The sequence below is a fragment of the Bison bison genome, unplaced genomic scaffold (genome assembly GCF_000754665.1).
Source record: "Bison bison bison isolate TAMUID 2011002044 unplaced genomic scaffold, Bison_UMD1.0 scf7180017864482, whole genome shotgun sequence".
Lineage (NCBI taxonomy): Eukaryota > Metazoa > Chordata > Mammalia > Artiodactyla > Bovidae > Bison > Bison bison.
In genome coordinates this window covers 2,122,343-2,139,216 of record NW_011495042.1, presented here as the reverse complement: position 1 = coordinate 2,139,216, position 16,874 = coordinate 2,122,343, and the positions used below count along the sequence as shown (strand labels likewise).

The 16,874-nt window shown below is 53.2% G+C and overlaps 1 protein-coding gene across 1 annotated transcript in view; it reads left to right on the top strand.

Moving 5' to 3' along the window:
* The first annotated feature begins 6 nt into the window (after nucleotides 1-6).
* Nucleotides 7-16,874, top strand: part of LIMD1 (LIM domains containing 1) — a 75,098-nt gene continuing 58,230 nt past the window's right edge. The window contains exon 1 of the mRNA XM_010862413.1: nucleotides 7-1,887. Coding sequence (XP_010860715.1) covers nucleotides 486-1,887 — 1,402 coding nt within the window. The 5' untranslated portion in view covers nucleotides 7-485. The remainder of the gene's footprint in view (nucleotides 1,888-16,874) is intronic.

Below are 16,874 nucleotides of genomic sequence, written 5' to 3'. Positions count from 1 at the left end.
GACCGAGCGCCCGGTACGTGCTCCGCCTCCCGCCGCCGCGCCTCCGCTCCGGCCCGGCCGGTCCTGGGCCCTCTGCTCTCTGCTCTCTGAGCAACTTTCCCTCCTGTCCAGCGGCTGCTGCCTTGTGGGTGTCTTGAGTTTGGCTGCTTAAGGAGGATGTGATTTTTTTTTTTTTTCTTCCGTATTTCTTTTACGTTTTATGATTTGAAACTGAGAAAAGAACTCACAGCCAGCTCGGACAGCCAAGCGCCGCCAGCCGCCCCCACGCGGACACCTCCGAGGGGAAGGGGAATTGGAAGCAAATTTGGCCCAAGTGACTTTGAGGCCTCAGCATCTGCTGGACTCTAAGGCCCTGGGTCATGACTCTCATGCTGGGCAGGTGGAAGGCTGTACCTGTTCTGGGCTGGACTTGAGTGTCCGCCCTCTGCCAGGACCCCCACCGCCCCAGCTCCACGCACTCAACTAGGCTAGGCCCGGTCCTCAACATGGATAAGTACGACGACTTGGGCCTGGAGGCCAGTAAGTTCATTGAGGACCTGAACATGTATGAGGCCTCCAAAGATGGGCTCTTCCGAGTGGACAAGGGTGCAGGCAACAACCCGGAGTTTGAGGAAACACGCAGGGTGTTTGCTACCAAGATGGCCAAAATCCACCTGCAGCAGCAGCAGCAGCAGCAGCTCCTACAGGAGGAGACCCTGCCCAGGGCGAGCCGGGGTCCCGTCAACGCTGGGGCACGCCTGGGCCCACCGGCCCACAGGGAAGCTGGTGGGGGCAGCAAGCTGGCCGCGGATGGTGCTGCCAAGCCCCCTCTCGCGGCCTCAACCCTGGCCCCTGGGACGACCATCACCGTGGCGCCTGGGCAGCCCTCGTACCCACCCCAGGAGCAGAGGGCCAAGCTGTACGTCCGGGGTTCGAGGCAAGGCAGCCAAGACTGTGGGTCCAAGGAGAGCACTGCGAATTCTGAGATGTCTGCTTTCCATCGGCCGGGCCCCTGTGAGGATCCCTCCTGCCTCACCCACGGAGACTATTACGACAACCTGTCCTTGGCAGGCCCCAAGTGGGCCGACGACCCGGGAGTGTCCCCTGGCATCAGGTTGGGTGTAGGAAGTGGGTGGTCTGGGACCCCAGGGAGCGACCCATTGCTATCTAAGCCCTCCAGGGATCCTCACCTGTACCACCAGCAGCTCTCCGCAGGCTCTGGCAGGTCTTTGCAGAGTGGCCAGGATGGTGGGCCTGGAGGAGGCAACAGCGAGAAGCCAGCGGGGGTCTGGACCACCGCCTCTTCCCAGCGAGTGAGCCCTGGCCTCCCTTCCGCTGGCCCAGAGAATGGGGCCCTCCCGAGGTCTGCTCAGCCCAGGACCCCTTCTTTCTCAGCGCCTCTGGCCCTGAACCGGCCCAGTCAAGGCTCTCTTCCCAGAACAAACTCGGGGGTAGGGAGTGAGGTTTCAGGCATGATGCCCAAACCCACTGTGGACCCTCAGCCCTGGTTCCAAGATGGGCCCAAATCTTACCTTTCTAGCTCTGCCCCTTCATCCTCGCCAGCCAGCATGGACCATATGCAGGCGGGTGCCCTCCCTGGGCTGGGTCCCAAGCCTGGCTGTACAGATCCTGGCATTGGTCCCAAGCTCAGCCCCAACAGCCTTGTCCATCCAGTGATGTCCACCCTGCCTGAGTTATCTTGTAAAGAAGGTGCCTCCAGCTGGGCCTCTGATGGCAGCCTGGGGCCTGTGCTCCCAGAGACGCCGAGTTCCCCCAGAGTGAGGTTACCCTGCCAGACGCTCATCCCGGGCCCTGAGCTTGGACCCACGGCCGCCGAATTGAAGTTAGAAGCCCTCACCCAGCGTCTGGAGCGGGAGATGGATGCTCACCCGAAGGCCGATTACTTTGGTGAGTACTGAGAGGCTGGTGTGGTTGCCCACAGCGGGTGACGGGGTCCCTGCATTTGGGCATTAGGGGGAAACGCCCCCTACCCCCACCAGGGATGCTGTCGCTCTCCTTGAGTGCGCCTGTCTTTTTTTTTTTTTAACTTCCTCTTTCAGCTGCCTCTTCTGAAACTTGAAAAGAGACTTGAGATCATCACTAGGCAGAAAGCGGATCTTGCTGCTGGTGGTTACCCATGTGCAAAGGGCAGGATTGCTCGTGACTGCTCCCCGCAAAAAGGGAAATCTGTGACTTTGGATTTCAAGGGTTTCGGGAGTGACTTAGAACCTGTCACAGTGACTGGCTCAGGCGGGACCTGAATGGGCTTCTTAGAAGGTCCATGTACCCCTGAGGGTTCGTTCCATCAGTTGCTGGCTGTGCCAGGGGAGCCTGGCTACTAGAGGACCAGTGGTTGGGCGTGGGCTCTCTGCAGGTCCCTGTGTGCACGTGTGTCTGCCTGCACGTTCTGTGTTCAGCAGAGGGAGGTGAAACTCTGACCTGGAAGGCTTTGTTCTAGAGCAGTCCTTCTCAAAGTGTAGTCTGAACCTGCAGCGTCCTTTTGCCTGGGAACTAGTTAAAAATGCAAATTCTTAGGCCCCACCCCAAACCTACTGCATCAGAAACTGGCATGGGGACCAGCAGTTGGCATTTTTCACAAGCCAGCCCTGCTCCTGACGTTCTGGGAAATTGGAGACCCGTGCATTAGGCACCTTCCAACTCAGCACCCCCACCCTGACTACTAGCCAGCAGCCAGGTTACACCCACAGTCGTGGCTCCTAAGAGAATGGAAGATGCTCCTTGTTGATTTTTCTTCCTCTTGGAGGTTTTGTTTTATTCTCTTTTTAAAGCCACAAACTCTCGGAGACTGCTGGCTTCAGCTTTTATTTTTTCCTCTGTGCAGAGTTTGGAGGCAGCAGAAAAGCAGAGATAGCATCCTGTTGAGTAACAATGTAGCCATCTCACAGAAGCTCTAACTAGAAGAGCGGGAGTTTTGTTTATTTTTTTAAATTACTTGTGATTGGAGTATGTTGCTTTACAATGTTATGTGTTTCTGCTGTTCCACAAAGAGAGTCAGCTGCATGGATGCCTCTTGCTTGGGTTGCCTTCCCATTTAGATCGCCGCACAGCATGGAGTCGAGTTCTCTGAGGTGTACAGTAGTTTCTCATTTTATTTTATGCATGGTATCAATATTTTATTTTAGCTTTTATTTTTGAACTGTGCGTAGTTGAGGTCACCGTTTCCCCGTATGAAGGCTTTTGGTGGGGGGCAGGGAAGGCCCCGCACAGGGAGGGTCACTGGTTGGCTGCTGTCTGTCTGCCCCATCCTGCATGAATGAATGATTCTGTCCCGAGGTGCTTGGAGGGACGTGTCCGACGCACGGGCACTGTGTTCTTGCTTCTCGTGAGAGCCTCGCAGGAGCAGCGCTCACACCACCCTGGGCAGTCAGAGGTCAGGCTGGCTGTTTACTCGGCGTTTATGTTCTAGAGCATGTAGCGGCCTCTCACTGTGAGCCATCTCTTCTCCTTTGCAAATCCCCCTCCTTGGGAATAATACTTTTCTCTGGAAATACTGTGGGCTTTTTTTTTTTTTTTTAGTTTAAACCGTTGTCTTTTTTTCCAGTTTTACTGAGATGTAATTGACACACAATATTGTATAAGTTTAAGATGCACAGCATAGTAGTTTTTAAAAAAGATTTCTAAGTTTTTGCTTTTTAAAAGGTTTTTAATTTTTAAGCAAATGTATTTATTTATTTTTGGCAGCGCTGGGTCTTCGTTGCTGCTTTTGGGCTTTCTGTCTAGGTGCGGTGAGCTGGGGCAACTCTCGTTGAGGAGCACAGGCTCTAGAGTGTGGGCTCAGCAGTTGTGACGCAAGGGCTCAGTTGTCCCCCCCGTGGCATGCGGGGTCTTTCCCGACCAGGGATCGAACCCTTGTTCCCTGCGTTGGAAGGAGGATTCTTTACCACTGAGCCACCAGGAGAGCCTCAGCATAATGATTTGCTTTATGTAATGATTTGATTTACAGGCATCATAAAGTGATGATAACAATAAGGTTCGTGAACATCCATCATCTCATCTCATCTCAAAAAATCACTTTTTTGTTGTGATGAGAACTCCAGATTTCCTTTAACTTTCATATGCAACATATAGCAATGTTAGTTATATTTATCGTGTTGTACATTATATCCTTAGGAAGTTTATGCCTTTGACTGCTTTCGTGTCCCATTCCCCCTCTCCCCTTCCACCTACCGCTGAAGTGAAGTGAAAGTCGCTCAGTCGTGTCCGACTCTTTGCAATCCCATGGACTGTAGCCTGCCAGGCTTCTCTGTCCATGGAATCCTCCAGGCCAGAATACTGGAGAGGGTAGGTGTTCCCTTGTCCAGGGGATTCTTCCCAACCCAGGGATCGAACCCAGGGATCAAATCCAGGGGCGTTGCAGGTGGATTCATGCATTCATTCATTCATTCACTGTCTAAACCACCAGGGAAGCCCAAAGAAGCACACACCTTCCCTGATGGAAGCCACAAATCCCATCTCTTTTTCTATGAGTTTGAAGTATAACTGACCTACAACACTGTTAGTTCCTATTATGCAATGTAATGATTCAGTATTTCTGTACATTTCTGACCATCACAAGTCAGTCCAGTTACAATATGTCACTATATGAAGATATTACATTGTTATTGACTACATTCCCCGCACTGTGCATTTCATATCCATGACTGGTTTATTTCGCAACTGAAACTTTGTACCTGTTACCCTCCTTCAGCTATTTCTTTCCTCCCCACCTTCCCTCCCCTCAGGCAACCACCTGTTTGTTCTCTGTAGCTATACTTCTGTTTATGTTTTTTGTGTCTGTGTGTGTCGGTTTTTTTTAGATTACACATATATGTGAAATATAGTATTTGTCTTGAATTTTTAATTTCAAGATCATTAAACAACAAACAACGGTTTTATCTTTGGAGGGAGGCAGGTTCATACACCAGATCATAGCAGAACTATTAGCTATCCATTCATCCATCCCGTATTTATTGAGCACCTGCCTTGAGGTACGTAATGAATGAGGCGGACAGAAACCCCTCCTTCTCCAGAGCAGGTGGTGCAGGAGAGGGAGGCAGGAGATGAACAAAATAAATAAGCAGGTTTGAGGGAGAGAAACAGGAAGTGGAGAGGATGGAGCCTCAGTGCAGGGAGTCGAACCAGGGAGGTTTCTGGTTTTCAAGCCAGTGATCAGGGGAAATCCCATCGAGAAGGTGGCTTTAGAGCTAGGCTTGAAGGAGGCCAGGGGTCACCTTTGAGTCTGCTCTGGGAAAGGGCATGCTCAGCAGGGCAGACAGCAGGAGCAGAGGCCCTCGGGGCCTATTTACTTTATTCATGTGAGCTTAGGAAGGAAGCCCATTTCACCAGCCTGGAAACAGACTCAGAGAGGTTAGATGACTGATCCCACGTCTCATAGGGCCTGCTGGGTACAGGTGAGGTCTGAGCCCCACAGTTCGGCTTCCTTGCCCATTCCTCTTTATTCTTATTATTATTTTAATGTGCTGTTCTCACATGCTTTTTAAAAAAGAAATTTGTTTTCTTTCCTCTTTTAAATATATTTTATTTATTTATTTGACGCATCAGCCCTCAGTTACAGCACGAGGAATCCTTGTTGCGTCGTGGGGAGTCTTCCGTTGCCACGCGTGGACTCTCTAGTTGTGGCTTGCGGGCCACGGAGCACACAGGCTTCAGTGGTTGCAGTGCAAGGGCTTAGTTCTGTGGCGTGTGGGATCTTAGTGCCCCCACCAGGGATCGAGCCTGCGTGCCCTGCCTTGCAAGCCGAATTCTTAACCACTAGACCACCAGAGAAGCCCCGCTTCCCACTCTTCTAACCAGCATTGCCCAGCTGCCTCCCAAGCACAGACGTGAAAGCCTGCTTTATTTATTTACTTTTATGGTTTTTTTTCTTTAATCAAGAAGAACTTCCTATAATATAAAATCGATCTCTTTAATTTTAAAAGCAGGCAGTGGCATTTAGCGCTTCCCTCTTGTTGCGCAAACACCACCCCTATCTAGTTCCAGAGCATTTATTCATCACCCCCAGAGGAAACCCACACCCATAACTCAGTTGCTTCTCAATCCCTCATCTCTCCCAGCTCCTGGCAGTGACCAATCTGTGTTCTATCCCTCTGACTTTGCCTATTCTACCGCTATATGAATATTGAGGGTATCATATCTAATTTATTTTTTCACTAAGCGTTACAGTCACATGTAGAAAACTCCAAAGACAGAAAAACAGACGGAGTGAAGCGTTAGTCTCCTTCCCACCCGTCTGTAGCCGAGCATCCTGGCGTGTGAGTACGTGCGTGTATCTCTCTGTGGGTCGCAGCCAGGCCTGCTGTCCACCTGCTCTCTGCCTTTCCCTCCCAACGGCGCGTCTTGGCAGCTGTTCCACTTCAGCACGTGTTGCGTTGACTCAGTGTCACCCTCTGCGTGTGCTCTGGTCACGTAAGCAGCCTCATATGGACTTCAGGCCGACTGCAAGTTGCGAGCCTAGCCTGGGACAAACTCCCAGGGCGGGTGGACTACATTTGTGCCCTTTAAGTGTTGTCTAGTCGCCCTCCACTGAGCTCATGGGGCGCCCCAGTGCCCATCATATAGGAGAGCTTTGGTAGCTGAGCTCCTAGCTGCTCTAAGGAACCGGCCACGCGGCCGAGGAGGACATGCCTCCTGCCAGCACCTGGCCGTCAGGGCGTGGCCCAGCCCTGCTGTGGGACCTTGAACACACCCTAGCCCCTTCCAGGCCTCTCCCCTTCTCCATAGCACGAGGAGCTTGGCCTGTTGAGGGGCTCACATCAGCAGATGCCCTTCCCGTCTCTAGATTTGGTATTATCTGATAGATGTCTGTCTGTCCAACACACTAAATAAAGATTAAATTTTACTTCTAAATAACATGAGTTAGAGCAAACTCTGGGAGAGAGTGAAGGACAGGGCGCCTGGTGTGCTGCAGTCCGTGGGGTTGCAAGGAGTCAGACACAACTTAGCGACTGAACAACGGAAAGATTATCTATTGATACAGGGCTCTTGCCAGAGAGAATCAGGGAAATGCAATGGTCCCCATTAGAGTCAATGTAATTCTAGCCAGAAGCAAAGCGGAGTTGATGTTTGGGTTGGTTACCTGGACCCCTTCCTGGACATGACCTTGTGGGAAGACTTTGTGAATCCCCAAGACCACCTTCGGGGACCCTTGGGTCTGAAGACACCTCAGTGCCTGGTTATTGATCAGCTCATCACTGAGGACCTTTCTGGCACTTTCCTTGGCCCGGTCTCGTGGGTTTGGGACACTTTGGTCCCGGGAAGGCATTGCTGCCCCCGGTCCTTCTGCCGTGTTCCTCTGCGGCCGCTTTGCGTGTTTCTCCCTCGAGGAGAGCTGATGCTGCTGAGAGGACGCCGTTGGGTTCCTCGTCCCAGGCCTTGCGCTTGGATGGTGCCGCTGTGGGTTGTTTTCACGCCAGTGGGTTCTCTCTCACCTTTTCCTCCTCAGTGGCCATCTGTCCTCTGCACACTAGGCCTCTCCTCCCCTTCTAAGGAAGAAGGACACAGATGAAGCACCCGTCCCCGGCGGGGTGACTGGGGAAGCTGACTCTGAGGCAGAGTCTAGTGTGCAGGGGGCGGCCTAGGGGACACTGCTGGGAACGTGTGTGTGGAGGGCAGGGGGATGCAGGAGTGGGCAAGCGGGACGCCCCGGCTGCGCTGCGGGCCTGACCAGCCTGGGCCAACCCCAGGGGGGTCTGGGGCTGGAAAAGCCCTTCAGAGCTGCCCCGAATTGGGGTGAGACGGCCTGGCCTTCACCACTCCCTCCTTGGTCCTCTCTGGGTGGGCATGACCAGCAAGGTGCCTGTGTGTAGCAGGGGCCGTGCCCAAAGGGGCTGACAGCTGAGGGCTGCCCCCCTGCAGCCCCAGCCACCGTGCCAGGCTCCTTCACTGAAGGGCAATCTGGGCACCACGCCACATCCCCTGTCCAGGGCAGATAAGACCCCGCTCTCGGTGACCTTGGCCGTGATTTTAATTATTGTGATGTCTGTTGAGCGCCTGTATTTAACCTTCACAGCCAGACTCCGTTCTCCTCCGTTTGCAGTTGAGGAACCCAGGCCGTGAAGGGTTCAGGGCCACACTGCGGTCGGTGGTGGTGCTACCCCACCAGCTGGGGCTCCGACTCCCCGAATGAACTGGGCGGCGTTTCTGGGCTGAGGTGGATGTTCTCTGCGAGCCCCTCCAGATTCAGTCTCTGCTCAGCTGCTGCGGAGGCATCAGTGGGCTCCCTGCCCTTTCCAGGGTCAGGACTCTGGACCTGCAGCCACCCCCCCAGGTCTCCCCTTCCCCACCGCTGTGGGGGACCGGGCACTGCTGGTGCCACCCATGAGAGCCACACTCTGTTAGGTGCCAGCAAGCAGGGTGGCGGCGGGGCAAGAGGAAGCTGGTTCCAGGGTCCCGGTCACCCAGCAAGTGGACGGGTAGACACTTGCCCACCTGCACGCCTGGCTGTGTCTTCAGTTTTCCTGTCTTGGGTGGACATTCCTGCAGCAGTATGTGAGCTCGGAAAACTGTTAACAGCAGACCCGCCTTAGCCTGGGAGCCTGAGGAGAGGTGTGACTCCTCCCACGGATGGCCCAGCCCTGCCAGGGGCCAGGGAGCCTGTCACACCTGATTTTGTTTTACTAGCAGCTCAGGAGGTGAAGTAAGCAGTCCAGACAAGGATCCCATACATGTCCTCTCTGCTCCCTCCCATCTGACCATCTCTTCAACATTGAGCTACAAGTTGTCTTAATGACCTTTTTAAGTCTCATCTGACTTCCTGGCTTCCCTGGTGGCTCAGTTGGTAAAGAACCTTCCTGCCAATGCAGGAGATGTGGGTTCTATCTCTGGGTTGGGAAGACCCCTGGAGAAGGAAATGGCAACCCACTCCAGTATTCCTGCCTGGAGATTTCCATAGACAGGAGCATCTGGTGGGCTACAGTCCATGGAGTCGCAAAGAGTCAGACATGACTTGAGCTTATTTATCTGACTTCATTAGCAACAGTTGCTTGAAATATGGGGTTTAAGTCCAGCCTTGAACGAACAACTGAGAGTGATTTTTCAGAGCATTTGTCATATAAAAGAAAACAACATGGGCCAATCCTGTAGAAGGGGGGCCCCTCCAGGTTTCAGGACAGTGGCCTCTGCGCACCCCAGAGGCTCCACTCACCGCCCGCCCCCCCCCCGCCCCCGCAAACATCAGGCATTGCAGTAAACCCAAGCCAAACGCTGAAGTAGGAGAAGGGGACAGAAGATCATTAACCATTGGGCCTGTCTGAGTAGCTGGCATGACCAAGTGTGGGAACTTCTGCCCACATTCCTTTAGGAAATATGGTATGGTAATTTGGACCTACTGGATCCAGGCTTCTGTAGCCATGGAAATAAATTTCTGATCCTTTAGTAACTTTTGTAAATGACACTCCAGAGTCTAATTCTGCCTGTCTAGCCCAGCAGGTGTACACCCTAAGACGTGGGGACTCCTAGCCGTTTCAAAATTGCAGGGCAAACGTGGATGTTTGTTTGTTTGTTTTTGTAGGCCAGGTAATCTTCCCCTCAAAACCAGGAGTGTATGTATTTTACACTTTTTTAAAAAAATTGATGTATAGTATATACATACTGGCTTCCCAGGTGGCTCAGAGGTAAAGAATCCACCTGCCAATGCAGGAGATGCAGGAGGTGTGGTTCAGTCCCTGGGTCAGAAAGATCCCCTGGAGGAGGGCATGGCAACCCACTCCAGTATTCTCACCTGAATAATCCCATGGACAGAGAGGAGCCTGGCGGGCTACAATCCATCGGGTCGCAAAGAGTCAGACACGACTAAGCAACTAAACAACAGCAACAACAGGAACAAAACACATGTATTATAGATGCTCACAAGGGGAACACGCCTAGAACTCAGATCAAAGCACAAAACAGGACCAGCACCCAAGAAGCCCCCTGCCATGTGCCCCCACAGTGATCACCACTCTCCAGGCGTAATTGTGGCTTCTGACTGCAAATACGAGGTTCTGAGCAATCGTGTGGTTTAAAGTAACTTCTAAAACCTGCGCGTGCGTGCTATGTCGCTTCACTCGTGTCCGACTCTTTGCAACCCTATGGGCTGTAGCCCACCAGCCTCCTCTGTCCATGAGATTCTCCAGACAAGAGTACTGGAGTGGCTTGCTGTGTCCTCCTCCAGGGGATCTTCCCAACCCAGGGATCGATCGAGTCTCTTACATCTCCTGCATTGGCAGGCGGGTTCTTTACCACTAGTGCCCCCTGGGAAGCTCCCTACAACCTTGAGATGATTTACAAAACCTATCACGGCAGGTTTGGGATGGAAGGAGAGCACAGGGCTGAGCAGGGTGCAGCCAAGGCTCAGACAGCAAGGAGTGAGTGCTGTCAGCGGGACTGTCCAGCTCGCTCAGAAACAGCGGCTGCTCCCTCATGGCCAGCGATCAGGGCTCCGATACTGTTTGGGTCCTCTGTGTTGCAGTCCAGACAGATGGATGGTTCATCATATGCTTTAGTCCTGTTCCTTACCTACCTCTCTCTGTAGGATTTCTCTTCTGAGATTTTGGGGTGGAGGGATTATGAACAACCCCCAGGGTTCACTCAGAATGAGTCACCTGTTCACTGAGTTCACTTGTCAGCAAGGTACACATGTCTGGTCCCCTCCGTGCTCTTAGCACTGGGCTTGGAAGGATGCTGCAGGGTCAGACTCAGATCCTCGGGCTTGGAGTGACAGCCACTGTTCTGTCACCCTGGCCTCAGGTCCAAACTCGGGGTGTCCCCCGCAGCCCCACCACGATGACCAGCTCCTGTCGCACCAACTTCATGGCTGGTCCTGAACTCCCAGAGTTCCTTCTCACCCCAGGACTTCTGCTCTTGCTGTTCTCCAGCCCATGCCTCCGGCCAGCCTGGCGCGGCCCCCAGCGATCCCCCTCGGGGAAGCGGTGGGGAGCGGGTCTGCCTGCAGCCCTGGTCTGTCCTGACAGCGGTTTCCCACAGTGGCTGCCTCATCCCATCAGGCTGTCTTTCTGAGGTCCTTCCCCCGTGAAATGTTTCTGCTCTGTTCCTTTGTAACCAGGAAAGCATGTCTTGTTTTTTCCATCTTATTCTCATGCTCTTTTGATTCATAACCCAGAACATTGAATTGACCCGATGTGGCTATTCCTGCCAGAGGTTTTTTAATGTTCCTTTACATCTCTTGATTTATGGCTCCCACTCGGGAGGAGGAACTGTGGAAGAAAGGCATGCATCTGGGAGTGAGGCAGCCAGCTGTTCTGGGTCCCAGGCTACCAGCAGCCCCAGGTGTGATGTGGGGCCACCTGCTCTTCCTGTACTGAGCCCCGGGGCACCTCTGAGGGCCCTTCCTGACCTGGAGTCCTGTAGCCGTGGGTCCAGTTGGATGCCTGGGTCTTAGCTGGTCAAGTAACAGGGGTCTGGGCCTCAGTATTATCCACTGTGGCAAGAGCCTGGAAAGGCAGAGGGCTGACCCGCCAAGCTTCTCGTCCCCCTTCCAGGCCTCTACAGAATTAAAAAACAACTTGTTTTGTTTAGTTACAGTTGCATTTTCAGTTGTAAGCAGTAATCATTTTTTACTTCAGGCATGCCAGAAAATACATTCAACTAAAACAAGAACCACAGATCACTGACTTGCCTTCTGTCCTTAGAGTAATCAGTGTTCAGATTTTCTGCCGAAAGTTTCTCATCCCCAATACAGGCCAGAGCTCATGTGATGCAGGAGGGATCATGGTTCTTGGCCCTTTGACCAGATGTAGAAGCGTTTACTGAGCTAGAAGCCAGTTTGCTCTGCAGGGTGTGTCTGATGAAAGGGAGTTTAGGAAGGACTTGAAGATGCCCTTTAGGAAACAGCCACACGTGGGGAGAGAGTGGCATTACAGGGGTCACCGCCGGAAGCCTTTTGGGGCTCTCAATCTAATTCTGATTTTGTGTATTTTTGGCCCTGATGGGTCTTCACTGCTGCATGGGCGTTTCTCTAGTTGCTGCCAGCGGGGGCCACTCTAGGTTCAGGGCATGGACTCCTCATCGTGCTGGCTTCTCCTGGCGTGGAGCACGGGCTGTAGGGCGCACGGTCTTCAGTTGTTGCAGCGAGTGGGCTCAGTGGTTGAGGCTCCCAGGCTCTAGAGCAGAGGCTCAGAAGTTGTGGTGCACGGGCTTGGTTGCTCCGCAGCGTGTAGGATCTTCCTGGATCAGGGATCGAACCCATGTCTCCCACATTGGCAGGTGGATTCTTTACCACTGAGCCACCAGGGAAGCCCTCTCATTCTAATTAAACTTGGGGTCCCTAGTGTGGGTGACAGCAGGGGGACTAGCCTTGGGACTTGGTGATCTTGCTTTTGCTGGCATTTCCCAGGACACTTTGAAGGGCTCTTGTGTTTCTGGGTCTCAGCGTTTCTAGGTCTCAGGCTTAGCACGGGGCGGGGAATAGGGGTCTTGGGGCCTGGCCCTTCAGGCTCCTCGTGGGAGTGGGTGGATGTCTGTTTCAGGAATGGAGGGGCTTCACTTAGGGTGTGGAGGGGGAAAAGGAAAGGATGTTTACCTGGGTTGTGGCTCTGAGGTAGTTTTGCTAAAATTTATCGAGCAAGTTGCTCTGTGTCAGGCACTTCGCTAATCATCTCACACACATACACCTATTTTAATCCTTCCAACAAGCCTGTCTTATGATCCCCGTTTTATGGACGGGGAAGCTGAGGTACACAGAAGTGAATTAACCTGCCCAAGATATCTATTAAGGAGCTTTGCTAAGCCCGGGATCCTGACCTGCATGCTGCGCTGGCCCTCGGCTCCTGGGAGCACGGGGGCTTTCTGACAGAGGGACCTCAGTGGGCATCATGGCCACGAGGAGGTCAGGCCTGAGCCTCCCCCTTTGCAGGTGGAGTGATGAGGAAGGCAGGCCACGCGGGGTGGATGCCTGAAGTGGCTCGAGGGGCGCATCCCCCTCTCGCAGCCAGGTGTGCCCTCTGGTTCGTCTTCAGGCCAGGAGCCAGGGGCTCATACCAGCTCCTCCCTGCCGGGTGGCGACCATGGAAGCTCAGCGGTGTTAAAACATGCATGGGCTGCTCAGGAGTCTTGACTGCTCACAACCCGTCGGGCCCCGGACTTCTCCTGTTCCCCTGAAGGGTGTGGGTTAGGGCGGGCAGGTCATGCCGTCGGTGGTGCCCCGTGACACCCCCAAATGTTGTGCGCAAGGACGGGGGTGTGCCAGCCCACAGTTTCTTTGGAGGTAGCCAGGGTGTCTTGGTCTCAGGGTCAGTATCAACCCCAGGCCTGTGTCTAGATGTTTAAACCCAAATGTCGGACGAAGCTACGCTCAGAGTCCATCTGGCAAACCGGACAGAAACCTTACCCTGAATCAAAACAGGCCTCCAAAATTTCCAAGGCGTGTCAGCTGCAGGGTTGTGCCTGCCAGCAAATACATATATCTGTGTCAGGCTTTGTTTCTCATCTGTCCCCTCCCAGGGAAACCAGCTGGACGCAGAACCTCAGGGTCATGTTGGAAGGCCGGAGGCTCTCTGCCTGAGTGTTTCTGAGGGAATACTTTAGAGCCAGGTTATTTTTACATCTCGAGAGCCACGAGTTTAGACTTGGCCAAGCTCTCCCCTCATCTGTTTTGTTCTGTGATTCGTCTCCGCGTGTCCCGGGGGAGCGAGGTCTGGTTACTCCCGGTCACTGGAAGTTAGTCAGGAGTCCTTCCCCCCGACACATGTCTTTGTAACATATAGAAGGTTCTAGAAGCCTTCCGCGATGCTGTCATTTACGAGGAGGGGACTTGAGTTCTGTAGCTGGTCCTGGGAGGTCTAGTGACTCAGGTCTTTCAGGGCCTCGTAAACATGGCCCCCATCTTATAATGCAGCCCTGAGTCGGGGGTACCCGGCGCGGCAGCCCTGGGCCTGACTGCATGTGACCATCACCTCAGCTTCAGAAGACAGTAGCAGATTGGCCTTTTGCTGCCTGGGAGCCTGACAGCAGCTTCCCTGTTCGGCCGAACCGCCCCATGAGCCGAGTTTATGGTTTCCTTTCAGCAGAGTGGAGCCAAGTCGCGGCCGTGTTTGCTCACAGGACAGGCAGGGCTGGCCCCGGGGAGGAGGTCAGGTTTCCCATCTGCCGGAGCATCTCCTGTTCTGTCCCCCTCTCCCCTTCCTTGGTTCGTGTTGCTTCCTGCTGGTGCAGTCAGGTAGTGAATGTAGAGAGAGGCGGATTTCAGGGCTGGGCCCCAGCGCGTTTGCTGACAGCTACAGTCATGTGGAACATGCTGGCAGCAAGATGCGGGCCTTCTGTGCCAGCTCGGACACCCTTCTCCACTTCACTGACGGGGACCGGCGGGCCTGTTCAGTTCAGTTTAGTTCAGTCGCTCAGTCATGTCCGACTCTTTGCGACCCCATGAATTGCAGCACGCCAGGCCTCCCTGTCCATCACCAACTCCCGGAGTTCACTCAGACTCACGTCCATCCAGCCATCTCATCCTCTGTCGTCCCCTTCTCCTCCTGCCCCTAATCCCTCCCAGCATCAGAGTCTTTTCCAGTGAGTCAACTCTTTGCATGAGGTGGCCAAAGTACTGGAGTTTCAGCTTTAGCATCATTCCTTCCAAAGAACACCCAGGACCGATCTCCTTTAGGATGGAGTGGTTGGACCTCCTTGCAGTCCAAGGGACTCTCAAGAGTCTTCTCCAACACCACAATTCAAAAGCATCAATTCTTCGGTGCTCAGCCTTCTTCACAGTCCCAACTCTCACATCCATACATGGCCACTGGAAAAACCATAGCCTTGACTAGATGGACCTTTGTTGGCAAAGTAATGTCTCTGCTTTTGAATATGCTATCTAGATTGGTTATAACTTTCCTTCCAAGGAGTGCCTGGGCTCCTTATAATTCTGATTCCTCTTCTGTGCTCCAAGCCTCCAAAGCTGGTTTTGGGTTCAGGGCTGTTGGCTGGGAGGAAACGCCTGGCTCTAGGGGTGATGGTGTTCTGGAGGCGGGACCCAGACACTGGATGGGGGGGCATATGGGCATCAGTTGGATGGAAGCGGGTCCCTCGCTGGCCTGCAGAGAGCCCAGCCACAGAGCACAGAAGCCGGAGTGGGGAGGGCGTGATAAACAACAGATGCGCCCCGGGCAGCAGGCCAGCGGGTGGTGATGACAGGCACTTCTCCTGGTTGACCCGCCACGTCCCTCCGTGAGATCACGTCCCAGCAGAGGTGACGGCGAAATGTCCTTGTCCCCCTAAAAGTGCTTGGTCCTCATCAGCCGCGCTCATGAACTCAGAACTGCTTTCTTTTGGGAAACAAAATTGGAGCTCTATGATAATCCAGCTCTTAAGAAATAAGGAAAGGACTTCCCAGGTGGTCCCGTGGTTAAGAGCCCGTCTCCCCTGGTCTGGAAGCTGAGATCCTACATGCCTCGGGGCAACAGAGCCCTCATTCCATAAGGAAAGATCCCAAGTGCTGCAACTAAGACTCAAGGCAGCCAAATAAATAAATATATAATTTTAAAAAAGAAATAAGGACAGTGAGGAAATCAAACCAAACATCAATTTAGTGACAGGATTCAAAATACAAAACCCTGGGCCTGGTCTGTAGAAGTTACACATAAAGTATTTGTTGAATGAACGAATCATGGAGTGTATTTATCATGTTATGCCATCAGAGTGAAAAGTGGAAGTGTTTGGTTCCGATGCCAGCAGGCTGACAGGCAGCGGCTGCTGCAGACGCAGTTTTTCTCTGTCGCTTGGGCCCGGTGGTAGCTGTGACGCCCCGTTTGACGTCTGTCAGACCCTGATCACCGATCTGAGCAGAAGGGTGAGCTTACTGAGCGAGGACTTGGGTGACGTGGCTGGTGGCCGGTGGGCTAGTCTGTAAGCCTGGAGAGGTCCTGTCCCCCAGGGCAAACCTGAGACATGACCACATTTTGCCGAGAAGAAATTTCAGAGAGAAATTTCTGCACGCATGGAACTCGCGTGCGTCTCTGGATGGTTTCCTGTCTTGCTTGGCCGGGTAGAGCTCTGGAGTCCTGAAGCAGAGTAGTGGGTATGAACCCCAAATAGAACACTGACTTTCCTGTGCCCAGAGGCTCACAGGAACCTAACCTTGTGTTTCCTCTGGGAGCAGTGATTTGCTATTCACAATTTCAGCTTCCCTGGTGGCTCAGTGGCTCAAAGAATCTACCTGCCGATGCAGGTGACGTGAGTTCAATCCCTGGCTCGAGAAGATCCCCTGGAGAAGGACATGGAAACCCCCCAAAAAAGAATACCCAAATATTCTTGCCTGGGAAATCCCATGGACAGAGGGGCCTGGCGGGCTACAGTCCATGGGGTCGCAGAGAGCTGGACACAACTTAGCGACTGCACAACAGAACAGTTTGGTGTTTGTGGTGACTTTATGGAGCATAACTGCCTCGCGAATAGCGAGAATCTACTGTAGTATTCTTTTGTGTGCCTTATTCACCTAGACAATGTCTGAAATTAATTCCTGTGGCTGCCTGTGTCAGTGGTCGGTCCTCTTATCAGTTCAGTTCAGTTGCTCAGTCGTGTCCGACTCTGTGTGACCCCATGAATCGCAGCACGCCAGGCCTCCCTGTCCATCACCAACTCCCGGAGTTCACTGAGACTCACATCCATGGACTCAGTGATGCCATCCAGCCATCTCATCCTCTGTCGTCCCCTTCTCCTCCTACCCCCAATCCCTCCCACCATCAGAGTCTTTTCCAGTGAGTCAACTCTCCACATGAGGTGACCAAAGTACTGGAGTTTCAGCTTTAGCATCATTTCTTCCAAAGAAATCCCAGGGCTGATCTCCTTCAGAATGGGCTGGTTGGATCTCCTGCAGTCCAAGGGACTCTCAAGAGTCTTTTCCAGTACCACAGTTCAAAAGCATCAATTCTTCGGCGCTCAGCCTTCTTCAC